Source organism: Oncorhynchus clarkii, chromosome 6 (genome assembly GCF_045791955.1).
Source record: "Oncorhynchus clarkii lewisi isolate Uvic-CL-2024 chromosome 6, UVic_Ocla_1.0, whole genome shotgun sequence".
Taxonomy (NCBI): Eukaryota; Metazoa; Chordata; class Actinopteri; order Salmoniformes; family Salmonidae; genus Oncorhynchus; species Oncorhynchus clarkii.
This window is the reverse complement of record NC_092152.1, coordinates 44,493,351-44,507,053: the sequence shown is the minus strand read 5'-3', so window position 1 is coordinate 44,507,053 and position 13,703 is coordinate 44,493,351. Positions and strand designations below refer to the sequence as shown.

The 13,703-nt window shown below is 42.0% G+C and overlaps 2 protein-coding genes across 2 annotated transcripts in view; both read left to right on the top strand.

Moving 5' to 3' along the window:
* Positions 1–11: 11 nt before the first annotated feature.
* On the top strand, positions 12–940 carry LOC139411191 (uncharacterized). Its single transcript, XM_071157120.1, has one exon. It carries the CDS (start codon positions 86–88, stop codon positions 554–556), a length of 471 nt encoding a protein of 156 aa, XP_071013221.1. The 5' UTR covers positions 12–85; the 3' UTR covers positions 557–940.
* Positions 941–3,230: 2,290 nt separating this feature from the next.
* The window catches only part of LOC139412100 (kinase suppressor of Ras 2-like), a 151,665-nt gene continuing 141,192 nt past the window's right edge, over positions 3,231–13,703 (top strand). The window contains 3 exon segments of the mRNA XM_071158894.1: positions 3,231–3,407; positions 10,466–10,606; positions 11,744–11,894. Coding sequence (XP_071014995.1) covers positions 3,231–3,407; positions 10,466–10,606; positions 11,744–11,894 — 469 coding nt within the window.

The following is a 13,703-nucleotide window of genomic DNA, read 5'->3' as shown; positions in this document are numbered from 1 at the left end:
TCGCGGCAAGCCTCCATTTCTTTTCCGACGACGTACCTCTCCAAGCAGCAGCTTTTCTCGTTCTGTTCGTAAAAGACAAAGAAACATGTCCGACGAAGGAAAACTTTTCGTCGGTGGCCTGAGCTTCGACACCACAGAGCAATCTCTTGCGGAAGCTTTCTCCAAGTACGGAAACATCGCAAAATGTGATGTCATCATGGACAGAGAAACAGGAAGGCCTCGTGGATTCGGCTTTGTGAAGTACGACAATGCCGAGGATGCTAAGGACGCAATGGAGGGAATGAACGGTCAGTCTCTTGACGGCAGAACCATCCGTGTGAATGAGGCAGGCCAGGGTGGCGGTCGTGGCGGTGGTGGAGGAGGCGGTGGATTCAGAGGTTCCCGAGGCGGTGGTGGATATGGTGGTGGCGGCGGTGGATATGGTGGCGGCGGTGGCCGTAGCTATGGTGGCGAAGACAGGGGTTACGGAGGTGGTGGCGGATACAGGAGCGGCGGTGGTGGTGGAGGCCGAGGCGGTGGATACTCCTCCGGCGGTGGCTACAGGGACAATAATTAGGGCCTAGGGAGGCTACGGGTACCTCTTGAGGCTCCTACAGGGACAGTTACGACAGCTAGCTATGCTGTAAACGAGTAACACTCCGATTCAAGATCATTTGGCTGACTCTTCAAGAAATGTCCGTGTTGACCGAAAGACTTTTGTTGTAATCTTAGTCCTATTCTGTGTTTAAGTATCTAGCTCGAGCATCTTTACATTTAGCCACGTGTGTCGGCCATTGATTTACAAACCATGTTCATGGTCTTGCCCAATAACATTCCACCTGGGGGCGATTTTGTATTTCTGGTCTGTGTATCATCAACATTTAAGATTATTTTTTGTCAATTGTCTTTATTGCGCCTATTAAAACGATTTGTTGAAACAAAATATCTCACCAGTCATTAGTGAAGCCATTCTGACATTTCAAATGAGCGAAACAGCGTTGATGTGATGTATTACTAGTTACGGTTTTTGTGCATTTTATTCACTACAGATTTACCACATTCAAGAGACCGGTCCTTTAACGACAAAGGATGGTCATGGCATGGTCATATTTTAGCTAACTGATCACGCGGTGTTCATAAATTTTACATGGTATTGACGCCCATTCTCAAACAATACCAGTCTCAATACGGAAGTAAATCGGAAGTGGTCATCACTTTCAGCGGTGGCAGGATCATTTTCAGTTAAACGGTGAATAGCAGAAACACGCCAGAAGCTACTCACTTTGTGATAAGCGTGTGTTTTCTACCGAAACGCCTGAGGCGTTTAAAATTAATATTTCCATTGTAGAGTGCATTGGTGGGAGAGGTAACCACACGATTAACTTAAATTTTGTGGCCCCCCCTGCCAGTTTCCCCTAGTTACCAAAGGCAAAATTGGGTATATCGTGACCATGAATGCAAACAAAGTATGTTGGTGCGGTCAAGTTTCAAAACTAATTGTATGAGATATTGTGGACCACAATGTGTACTGCCATTTGGATTGTACAGACAGGTATGCTAATCAATCATTTGGGAATAAATTTGACTCACTGAAATACATGCAAATGTAGCCTAGTAGCACTTAGATGTGCTCTTATCAAAAAGTGATTGACATTTGTCTTTTAATCTGGCAGTTGAATCAAAGTATTTAATTCAAGAGACAAAATAGGGTGCTTAAATCATTAACCCAAAGAATCTTGTCTTGTTGGAGGCTCAGACAGCCTACAATAAACTCTTTTGATTGCCTGTTTGTGCTTGATAAGCTGTATTTCTGATCACATACTGTACATTAGGCACAACACAGACATTCTAGAATTCACTAGAAACTGGGCAACAATGTAGTGTAGCCTTGGAAGCCAAGTATCACTTTTTAATTGTGTGATGAGGGATTTCCAGCAGGCAGCACAACACACAGCACCATGCCTGTTCAGTCCAGCAGTGAGACAATGCTGTCTGTCACTGCAGGTGATGGAGGAAATGTCATAATCACTGGTTCCCCACTACCTGCCTCATTCAAGATGACACTTGTAATGCTCTATATCGCCCCCCTGTTTATTTCCCCCCACCCACAGAAGAGAAAGAGCTGTCATAAAGTATAATTCAGTGAGAGATGTTGGCCTGGCCTACTCAGGCTCACTCAGCGTTCTGTGATTTAATTTGGACAGACAGGCAATAACTGTTGCAGTTCATTTGGAGTATACAATTGTAACATAAAATGTATGGTTATTGTCTGTGTGTGTGTGCAGTGGAGGGTAAACACAAGTACTTTTTTTGCACAACAGCTTGCTCACCTTTTGTTAAAAAAAATGTATTGAAAGTATAAAGTTTTTCACTGCAAGCAGTGATCAGTTATTTTTTACTACCACATCTGTGTGTGTGTGTGTGTGGATTGACCAAGATACAAGTAGCCTTAAAAGGGCAGATGTAGAAAAGCCTCGATAAAAAAATTATCCCAATTTGGTTTGGTGAAAAATGACAATACATTACAATTATAATGTGGAGCTGATGATGGAAACTACCTACTGGTATGAAGTTAAAACTGAGTTCACGCTCACTGCACGGATATAATCTCGCGATAACTCCTCCTACATGCAGCATCACTCGTTGATGGTGCCTCAAACGGTGCCCCCCCCTTCTCCCGCAGCTTCCATGGGCAATGCTGTTGCTGTGGATTTGATTGACGTGAAACATGTCGGTGTGGTGGTGGGAGCGAACCGGGATGCAGCTGCTGGCATGTGTGACGGTAGAACCTGTACCCAATCCACACAGCATCACGTGTAAAATGATTATAAGAAGCTGCTTTAGTGTTATTGATCAGTTATGATTTTTATTTGAAATGAACAAACAGAACGCTGACTGGATTTATTAGATAAGGCTTGATCGGTTGTGTTCTGACTTGTATTTCTATTGAGGAGGTATAGCCTAGGCTATCTGCATAATGTGTTTGACGATATAGCCCTCAGCATCAGTACCAGGCTCAATCAGAAACACCTTGATGAACCACCACCTGGAATACAAGGACTATTACAATGAAGTCGACTTTCACATAGATCACATCTCGTTTCTAAACCAGTGTATATAATAGATTATTACACCACGTTGGCTGGCGTTTTGCAGGGTACTTTATTACATGGAGCTATTTCCACCTTTTTGTCCCCGAGTAGAGTATTTTTTGTTGAAGTACACATAAAAACGACCACTGCTCGCAAACTATGGACGAGGAGAATATGACAAAAAGCGACGAGCAGCATTTGAGTTTGCAAAAAGCTTTGCAGCAGTGCGAGTTGGTTCAAAATATGATAGACATAAGCATTTCCAGCTTGGAGGGTTTGAGGACCAAATGTGCCACATCCAACGACTTGACACAAAAAGAAATACGAACGCTGGAGGTAAGCAAAAGCACCCATTCTGTAGAATGAATAGGCTACGGCTACATTGAGGCTAACCAAGCTATGCATTTGGATCTAAATCAATGTGGGGTTGGCTGTCACGTCTGTCAATCAACATCAATGTACATTATTCAATGTCGTTGAAACGGCTGACTACTATACAATTGGAATATTGTGTTATTTATATGTTATATGCCTACAGCCTAAATGTGTTTTATGCAGTGTAATAAATCAAGAAGCTGTAGCTGCAGTGAGCGAGCTGTTGTGGTCTTGCGCATTCTGCAGGTGGTGGAAGGAAGGTGGAATGTTCAGCTTTAGCACCGTGCACTCTTCTCCACCCGAATTCTCCATGAGAACTTTGAGGCCTAAATATAATTTGTGTATGATATATATTATTATCGTCATCATTGCCATTATCATCAGCTCGCGCCTCTATTATCCGCCAGGCTATATTGCCACGACTGTTATGCAAGTGTGTATTAGTGAAATTGCTTCAAATTGTCATCTGATTTAATTGGCCCACAGGGTATTCCGTAAATTGCGTTATGTAATGGCCGGGATATTATCCAAATCCAATGTTGTGTTTTTTAATATCAAAACATAGATATATTTGTTTGTCAAATTAATAAAATAGGGTCTGCATACCCTGTGTACATTTCAGATGCACTTAGGCCCCAATGTGGTTTAGACTACGTAGACATTCCCTGGTGTGTTCCAGGCGGTGATTTCAAATGGAACTATATAAACCCGAGGCCCAATGTGATGGGACTTGATGTGTGTGAGTAAAATAGGGAAACTTCATTATCCTAAACATGATGAGATGGCATTGGCCTGCAATAAATGTATAATGACGTTTACGTGACCACAGATGAAGGAATAGTATGCATATACTGTTTGTTTATTAACTTCATCATGTAGTTTCCCTTTCCCCACTGATACAAGGAAAACAAATCCACATCTGTCACTCATATGGGCTTCATATGTATATAGGCACACCATTTTATAATATATTTTTAGGGATACTGTAAGTAGGCCTAGAGGCTGGAGTTGAATTGATTGTCAGTGTGGAGTAGATATTGAAAACGTACAGTATGGCCCTATAACTAGGCCTTCAGTATGGCCACAAATTAACTCATTAGCCTACATCTTAGTGTGAATAGAACATGCTGAATAGATACCATGATATGTCTAGCTGTCACAATTATTTGATCTAACAGAAGTTCACAGTGTGAAGTTCCTCACTCCCTAGCTACCAACCAAAAACACCACTTTGAAATGTAGGGCTAATAGTTTGACTCAGCGAAACTGTGCTGTGTCATGCAGGCATCTTCAGTCAGGAAAAACATGGTCGCATTAAAAACAAAAAAAATAATTTCTACCATTGACAATGGGCCTCTTAAGGCCATTTAGGTGTAGTGTATGTGCAGGTGTTTGCATGCACATTGTTTGGGCCTTCTGAGGCAGAGGGCACAGTAGAGGATTTACATAAAGTTGCTCTTCTTCCTGATTAGTTCTAATAGCATTTCATTAGCATGATGTAATAATGTATTCACAAGTGGTCAAGCAGTTGCCTGTCTCGCAGGCTGTTGATGTAAGAACTTTATGAATACATTTCATTGACTTATTATTTTTTTGATTGGTTGATTGATTGTGTTGGACAAAAGCTTTAGATTGTATACATTAAAAGGACAATCTGCGATTGGTACATCCATTTTTTGACTTTTCAATTAATGACATACGGTGCCTTCGGAAAGTATTCAGACCCCTTTACCTTTTCCACATTTTATTACGCTACAGCCTTATTCTAAAATGGATTAAATCGTTTTTTACCCTTATCAATCTACACATAACATGTGTAATAATGACATAGCAAAAACAGGTTTTTAGACATTTTTGTATTTGGAGAGTTTCTCCAATTCTTCTCTGCAGATCCTCTTAAACTCTGTCAGGTTGGATGGGGAGCATTGCTGCAAAGTTATTTGAGGTCTCTCCAGAGATGCTAGATTAGGTTCAAGTCCGGGCTCTGGCCGGGCCACTCAAGGACATTCAGAGACTTGTCCCGAAGCCACTCCTGCGTTGTCTTGGCTGTGTGCTTAGGGTCATTATCCTGTTGGAGGGTGAACAGTCTCAGGCCCTGAGTTCTTTGGAGCAGGTTTTCATCAAGAATCTCTCTGTACTTTGCTCCGTTCATCTTTGCCTCAATGCCGACTAGTCTCCCAGTCCCTACCACTGAAAAACATCGCTACAGCATGATGCTTTCATCACCATGCTTCACTGTAGAATTAGTGCCAGGTTTTCTCCAGACGTGACGCTTGGCATTCAGGGCAAAGAGTTCAATTTTGGTTTCAACAGACCAGAGAATCTTGTTTCTCATAGTCGGAGAGTCTTTAGGTGCCTTTTAGCAAACTCCAAGTGGGATGTCATGTGCCTTTTACTGAGGAGTGGCTTCCATCTGGCCACTCTACCATAAATGCTTGATTGGTAGGGTATGGTTGTTCTTCTGTAAGGTTCTCCCATCTCCACAGAGGAACTCTGGAGCTCTGTCACCATCGGGTTCTTGGTCACCTCACTGACCAAGGGCATTCCCCCTGATTTCTCCTTTATGGCCGCACGGCCAGCTCTAGGAAGAGTCTTGGTGGTTCCAAACTTCTTCCATCTAAGAATGATGGAGGCCACTGTGTTCTTGAGGGCCTTCAATGCTGCAGAAATGTTTTGTGACCCTTCACCAGATCTGTGCCTAGACACAATCCTGTCTCGGAGCGCTACAGACCATTCCTTCGACCTCATAGCTTGGTTTTTGCTCTGACATGCACTGTCAACTGTGGGACCTTATATAGAGAGATGTGTGCCTTTCCAAATCATGTCCAATCAATTGAATTTACCACAGGTGGACTCCAATCAAGTTGTAGAAACATCTCAAGGATGATCAATCGAAACAGGATGCACCTGAGCTCGACTTCAAGTCTCATACCAAAGGGTCTGAATATTTAAGTAAATAAGGTATTTTCTGTCTTTTATTTTGAATACATCTGCAAACATTTAAAAAAAACTGTTTTCGCTTTGTCATTATGGTGTATTGTGTGTAGATTTCTGAGCAAAAACATTTATTTAATCAATTTTAGAATAAGGCTGTAACATAACCAAATGTGGGAAAAGTCAAGGGATCTGAATGCTTTCCAAAGGCACTGTATACCCATTATTTTTTTTACATATAGCTGTTGTACCCCTTCAAGCCCTAAACATAAACTTGTTTTACTCCATTGTTTGTAAACAATGTAATGTAAACAAACATTGTAGGCCTAGCGTAAAAACATAGTTGAAATACATATCATGGAGTCCTTGCATCTATGGCTTTGTCTATGACATTGGTTACATTTCTCCAGCCCCATCCCTCAGCTTTTTACCATAACAGTGGCAAAAAGTGGTGGCGGTACAGTATGCTTTGTTATTGTTTGACCTGCAGATTGCCCCTTTACCTTGTCTCCTCCAAGTCGGGTCAAGTGTGTAGACTCATTGGCAGGTGACTTATGCACTTATAGCAGAATCATGCACCAGTTGCACTCCATAGATCTTTGCTGCACTTGTTGCTTCTTTGTTGAATTTCGGACAAAGTCCTGTGTTAACCCTGATCTATATGCATTATTATAGAAACTACTATTTCGAATATGAAAGCATCTAACCATTGCAATTTTGGGATATTACTTAATTTGTAAAATGTCCACCTGCACTGTTCAGTACTTTGAACTTGTTCTTACATCACAGGTTTGAGGAGCTTTGGGATTTTTTACTTGTGCACAAAAGAGCTGTCTTGACCTTTTGTGCAATGGTAATTTGAAGGACAATTTAACCATTGTTAAACCAATGTTGTCATTGTACAGTACAATTCAATACAATACAACTTCATTTATCTCTTGGAGGTTTCTGAATGTTTGGATGGCTCATCTAATGTACTGTGGGGCGGTTTCCCTGGCAGATTAAGCCTATAGCCCTGGACTAAATAGCACTTTCATTGGTGATTCTCCTTTGAGCTTGCTTTTTAGTCCAGAAATAGGCCTGATGTGTGTCAGAGTATGTTTCCCAGTATCTCTCTGTTGTAAAGTAAGATGCACGTGGGATAGGTTTGACTATACTGTATCTCAGATGCCTTTTTCATCATATAAGATTTTGATTAGGTTCTCAGAATCAGATCCACTTTTATTTGCCAAGTACATTTGCATATACCTGGAATTTGACTCAGTGAATTGGTGCTGCTAGCAATAGACAACTGTACAGACAAAACACAGACAGAGGAATTTACACAAACTCAACAAACAGAAAATACAATATAAACACAAACAGAGTATAGGCTGATTTACAGTGAGGATATACAATTTGCAGTGGGGATATATTTATATATGCAGAGGGAGGGGTGCTGCCATGACGTGTATATATCCAGTGCATAACCAGTGTTGTGCAGAGGTATACATAGTGCAAATGCAGTATAGTGAAGTTATTCGTTTTGCAGGTCAATGATGGCAAGGTGCAGTGTTTGGCACAGAGTGCAACGTCTCTTTATCCCTATGAGCCCGATGGCCGGTTGGTGAGGGCCACAGCACAGGGGAAGAAACTGTTCAGGTGGCGGGTGATTTTGGTCATGATTGACCTGAACCATTTGTCAGAGGGGAGTTTTTGGAATAGGGAATGTCCGGGGTGGGCGGGGTCGATGATGATCTTTACTGCACGCCTCCTTGAAAACTCCTCACCCTAGTTATGAGCTCAAACACACTCACTGGGACCTAGGATTAGTGTGAAAAGACAACCTCCACACAAACCAGTGTTTACTTCTGTTTCTCTGGTGGTATTGACTGCTACTTACCCACTTTTGCCATTCACCCCTTGAATAATGGAGTCTTCTCCTATTGAAAACAAGCTTTTGACCTAGTCCTAAAAAAATTACAATTGGACAGAGGACGATTCATACACCACTATCCATGCCCATGAACAAGAGCTTTAAAACATTTGGTACAACTAAAGATGTGGGTAGAAACTATCTAACCAATAAAGTATTCTCATGGCAATGCGAACACAGGAACAAGTGTCTATGAATCTGCCAAGCTCCTTAGAGATCTACTGACATATAAAAGATTCACATTGTGGAGGTTTAGTGTTTTAGACTTCGATAATTCAATTGCTGTGTGTAATGAGTTAGAGATAGCAGTCCTCCTTCCTCCCATGAGAAATGTCATGAAATGGAATATTGCTAGATTGTTTATGTTTTTGATGGTGAGTATCCATGTCAAATGTTTACTTTAATGACACTTGCTCTATGCACTGTATTGTACAATGGCTTAGACCTGGTTCAGTAATTGTAGTGCTTGTGGCTAGTTGTTGCAGTTCAATTTTGTAGTGTATTTTGTAGTGCACTGTATAGGAAATAGGGTGCCATTTTGGACGCGCCACCATAGCTTCACCAAAGGGACATTTCATTATTTACGATTCAGACTTTGTTTTCTAATGGTTAAAAAAAGGAAATAGATGGTACTCGGTGTGTTTATCAATGTCAATCCATGCCATGGGCAGGGTAAAGTGGAGAGATGTACCGTCGTTCAGTTTGTCCAGGAATTTGTTGTTGTTCTATTGATATATTGGCACAGCCAGTAAAGGACATTTAATTGAGAGTGAATTATCTCAAATGGCTTTGAACAAATAAATGACGGTTTCATAAAGGCCTAGAGAAATTCTGTTTTGGTTTAAAGTTTATACATTTTGACCAGGTAAGTTGACAAAGAACACATTCTCATTTACAGTGCCTCCTATTGGCCCTCCAACACCACTTCTAGCAGCACCTGGTCTCCTATTCAGGGACCGACCAGGACCAACCCTGCTTAGCTTCAGAGGCAAGCCAGCAGTGGGATGCTGGGTGGTATACCTTTAATGTGGTTCTGCAAATACACCAGAAGTCACGGTCATTATTTTATATATCTAACTTCCTGCCGTATATCCTGTTCACAGAACTGATATGCAAATATTATTATAACCATTATTTGCAGTAGTAGGGATTAGAAGGTCCTGTGTAGATTGTATTTTCAACCAGCAACTACCAGGAAATAACAATGATCACATTTTTTCACACTTTTACAGTGTTAGTTTCATCAGCTGTTGTCCAATATTATATCAAACACAGGAAAATGAATTTTTACTGCACTGAACCTTTAACATGTGTGCTTAATGAACATGGGCAGAGTATGGAATAGATGGATCTCACTTTTTGAGAGTGCAGTTTTGGTAGTTGGTAGTTAATCCAAACTACACTATACAGGGCATTATGGTAGAGTGGCCAGACCGAAGCCACTCCTCAGTAAAAGGCACATGACAGCCCACTTGGAGTTTGCCAAAAGACACCTAAAGGACTCTCAGACCATGAGAAACAAGATTCTCTGGTCTGATGAAACCAAGATTGAACTCTTTGGCCTGAATGCCAAGCGTCACATCCGGAGGAAACTTGGCACCATCCCTAAACTGAAGCATGTTGATGGCAGCATCATGCTGTGGGGATGTTTTTCTTGAACCCGATCAAACATCTCTGGAGAGACCTGAAAATAGCTGACAGAGCATGAGAGGATCTGCAGAGAAGAATGAGAAAAACTCCCCAAGTACAGGTGTGCCAAACTTGTAGCGTCTTACCCAAGAAGACTGGAGGCTGTAATCGCTGCCAAATGTGCTTTAACAAAGTACTGAGTAAAGGGTCTGAATACTTTTTTATTTTATCTTATATTTCACCTTTATTTAACCAGGTTGGCCAGTTGAGAACAAGTTCTCATTTACAACTGCCAAGATAAAAGCAAAGCAGTGCGACAAAAACAACAACACAGAGTTACACATAAACAAATGTACAGTCATTAACACAATACTTATGTAAATGTAAAATTTCATTTTTTAGTTTTTAATACATTTGCAAAAAATTCCAAAAAACGATTTGAAAAGTACTGCTCTAATGGACTATGATTCCATGCATCCAAAACTTTTGGTTGTGCTCCTCCATCTCTAACTCACACATGTCCCTCTGTCCCCCCCTGCAGGGAAAGCTGGTGAAGTACTTCAGTCGCCAGCTGTCCTGTAAGGTGAGAGTGGCCTCACAGGAGGACAGCACTGAGCTACAGGACTTCCCCAGACTGGGACACTGGTTCCGCATCGTCAACCTGAGGAAGGAGGTCACTGAGGTACATTGATTTACATCTACGTATCACTATCATTGCAAGGAAAACCATCTTACTAATAGCCGATGGTCTGCAAAACCTGTGCCAGTAAGAGTAAGGGAAAACAAGAAAATAGTTATGTTTTTAGTATTGAAATCCCTCTAGCAGTAGGTTGAAAGACACTGTATGGGTCTGGGCCAGGGGTGTTACCCTGGTAGTGTAGCCAATGTGAAATGGCTAGATAGTGCTCTATGCAAGACAGAGGCTGAAACATGACCTTTTTCATGGGTGACTTTTCTTAACATTGAATTAAACATAGGACTAGAATAAGGCTCAGACGGCTTTCACTTCTCTTCATGAGGATTGAGTGGATGTAAATAAATAACTGCTGTAGGCCATACATTCAGGTCGGCTGCAACCAACAAGGTTGCGTGTTGTCATAAATGCGACATATCTATTCAGAACACTTCTATATGGGAAGAATCAAACTGATGCATTCAAATGGTTTTTAATAAATGATGGGGTGCAACATGGTAATGTCAGGAATTTGACACAAATATGTCAGGTATAACAGTGGGCTATAACCACTTGATCAAAATATTCAAATTGGGATTTCAGCAATATAATAATCAAGACTTTATTTGACAAAGGAGAAAGATTTGTTGGGGCAAGGAGAGGGACGGAAGCAACACTGTTACAATAGGAATGGAGCCACTCAGTCAGTGTGTCTAGACCAGGGCCTATATTTACGAAGTGTCTTATGGTAGGAGTGCTGATGTAGGATCAAGGATTTCCAAGTCCATATAATGATGAGCATGTAAAAGGCAAACCTGGTCTTATGTCAGCATTCTCTGATACTCTTTGTAAATACGGGCCCAGGAGTGTTAGTAGTCTGCTGGTTTTCGTTTTTTTCCCCTTTAAATCAGTGTCTGATTTAGACCTGGGAAACCAGGTATGCTGACTCCCTGTGTGGGAGAAATTATAACCTGCAGTCGCTATTGCCTGCAATTACTGGAATTTAACTTATAGTACTTGAGTGTTACCCTGGGTGCCAGTCTGCTTCTGCTTTTTTGCCAGCTCCTTAATGGAATTGTCAATGACAATGGAGTAGGCAAAAGCACAAACAGATCTGGGTCCAGGTTACTTGTGTGTGTTCTGTAGGAGATGGATCCGGGCGACGTGACTCTGGAGGGGCTGCTGGAGATGAGTGATGAGCAGGTGTGTGAGGCCATGGAGAAGTTTGGAGCCAACGACGAGGAGTGTGCCCGGCTCAACGCCTCTCTGTCCTGCCTCAGGAAGGCCCACCAGTCCGGTAGGAACCCTACACACACGAAGGGAGGGAGAGAGAGAGAGAGAGGGAGGCAGGGAGGGAGGGAGGGAAGAGAGAGGGAAGAAAGGCAGACAGTGGGGACAAGTCAGGTAGGGCCCTAACACATGCAATCGCTGAGGACGGGACAGAGAGAGGGAGGGCACTCTGGAATGTAACCGTGACTCTTCTCCAGGTTGTTATTACCTCAGCAAGGCCTACAGCCAGTTCTTGGGGAGCTTTCAGTTAGTGTACTATACAGTAGCCTCATACTACCATTCCTGATCTCGCGAGCTTACGTATGTTTCGCTACAAGCTACACGCAAAACATATTTATGTAGCTCGTGCGATCAGGATGGTAGTACTAGGCTATCTATACGTACAATTCATGGGTAGTTTTCATAATATGGTGAATGTCACCCCCTGTTGACCAGATTTTGCAACATATTATGAATTCAGTAGGCCGCAGTCTCAGAAATGTGCATTCAGTTCTGCTAGTTTATTGTGTTGTGTTAGTGCTGGACTAGGGCAAAATCCTGCAAGGTTCAAATAATACAAGGCTTGATTTGGCAAAAGGCCAGAATGGAACAGAAAGGGAAATATCTAGAAAATATCTAGGGGATAAATGATCGATATTGAGTCATTAATAACTCTTGCCATTATTGTATTAATTCAGCATTAGTCTCTCTGCCCTCATATACTGTAACAACTAGAGCTAGTCAACCCCTTATCTGTGACTGAGTGATATTCTCATAGTAGTCTTGTCTCCTCATTCCTCTCCATGGGCGTATCTCAATTGTTTAAAAAATGCTCTCCTAGCCTTCTTTTCTTAATCTCCACTGTTGTAAAATAATCAGACAGGTGAAACATTTTGCTTTCACCTGTCCAGTGTTTTCAGATTAGCATAGATGAAGGGTGGATACGAGGAGAGGAGGCTGCTGTAGATCAGTGGTTCCCAACCAGGGTTACTAGGACCCTGGGGGTACTTGGCCTATCCACAAGGGGTACTTGAAGAAGATTCATGAGACCATAGGCCTACTGGTAAAATGCACATGATGGGGTAATGCACACGAGGGGGTAATGCACATGGGGGGGTACTTCAGCGGTACTCAGGGCAGAGCAACATTTTGTTGGTGGTACTGTAACTGAGAAAGGTTGGGATTCACTGCTGTAGACTATTGTGATGCACCCTCTGAGCACACAGGGCATTTAGTCCAATGCTACTTTGTCCAATAGAGGGCAGCAAAGACCACATGTTTATTTTCTGAACTGAGCAGTATAGTGTTGTAGTGTTGCGGGCTGAACAGAAGGGGGCACTAGACCATCAGGAAACCAGCACTATCACTAGGTTTGATAACCTGTCATGTTATATGCGTGTGTGTTCCTCCTACACACACACACACACCTAAATGTTTGAATTATATGTGTCTCTCATATGTTTCACTGGGAATACTTTAGGACATGTTGTCAAGCCAAGTTGAGAAGCGTTGCATTGTCACCCCAGTGTTCTCCTCATTAAAGCCATAACACACAGTTTTCTTTTCTCCAAATGAAAAAGGACTGCAGATCTTGCTTCAGGAAAACCTGTCCACGTACCAAACTGTTGTCAGATAACACAGTGCCCCTTCGGCCCAAATGCTCATCATCGGCTCACTTCCCTTCCCTCCTTTGATTCTACACACAGCTAACTCCAGTAATAATAACAATAATAATAATGAATTGGATTTATGTAGCACCTTTTTACCAACTGAGGTACACAATGTGCTTTACATACTGTAGTAAGGGGGAAACACACCTCATCCACCATTAATGTGT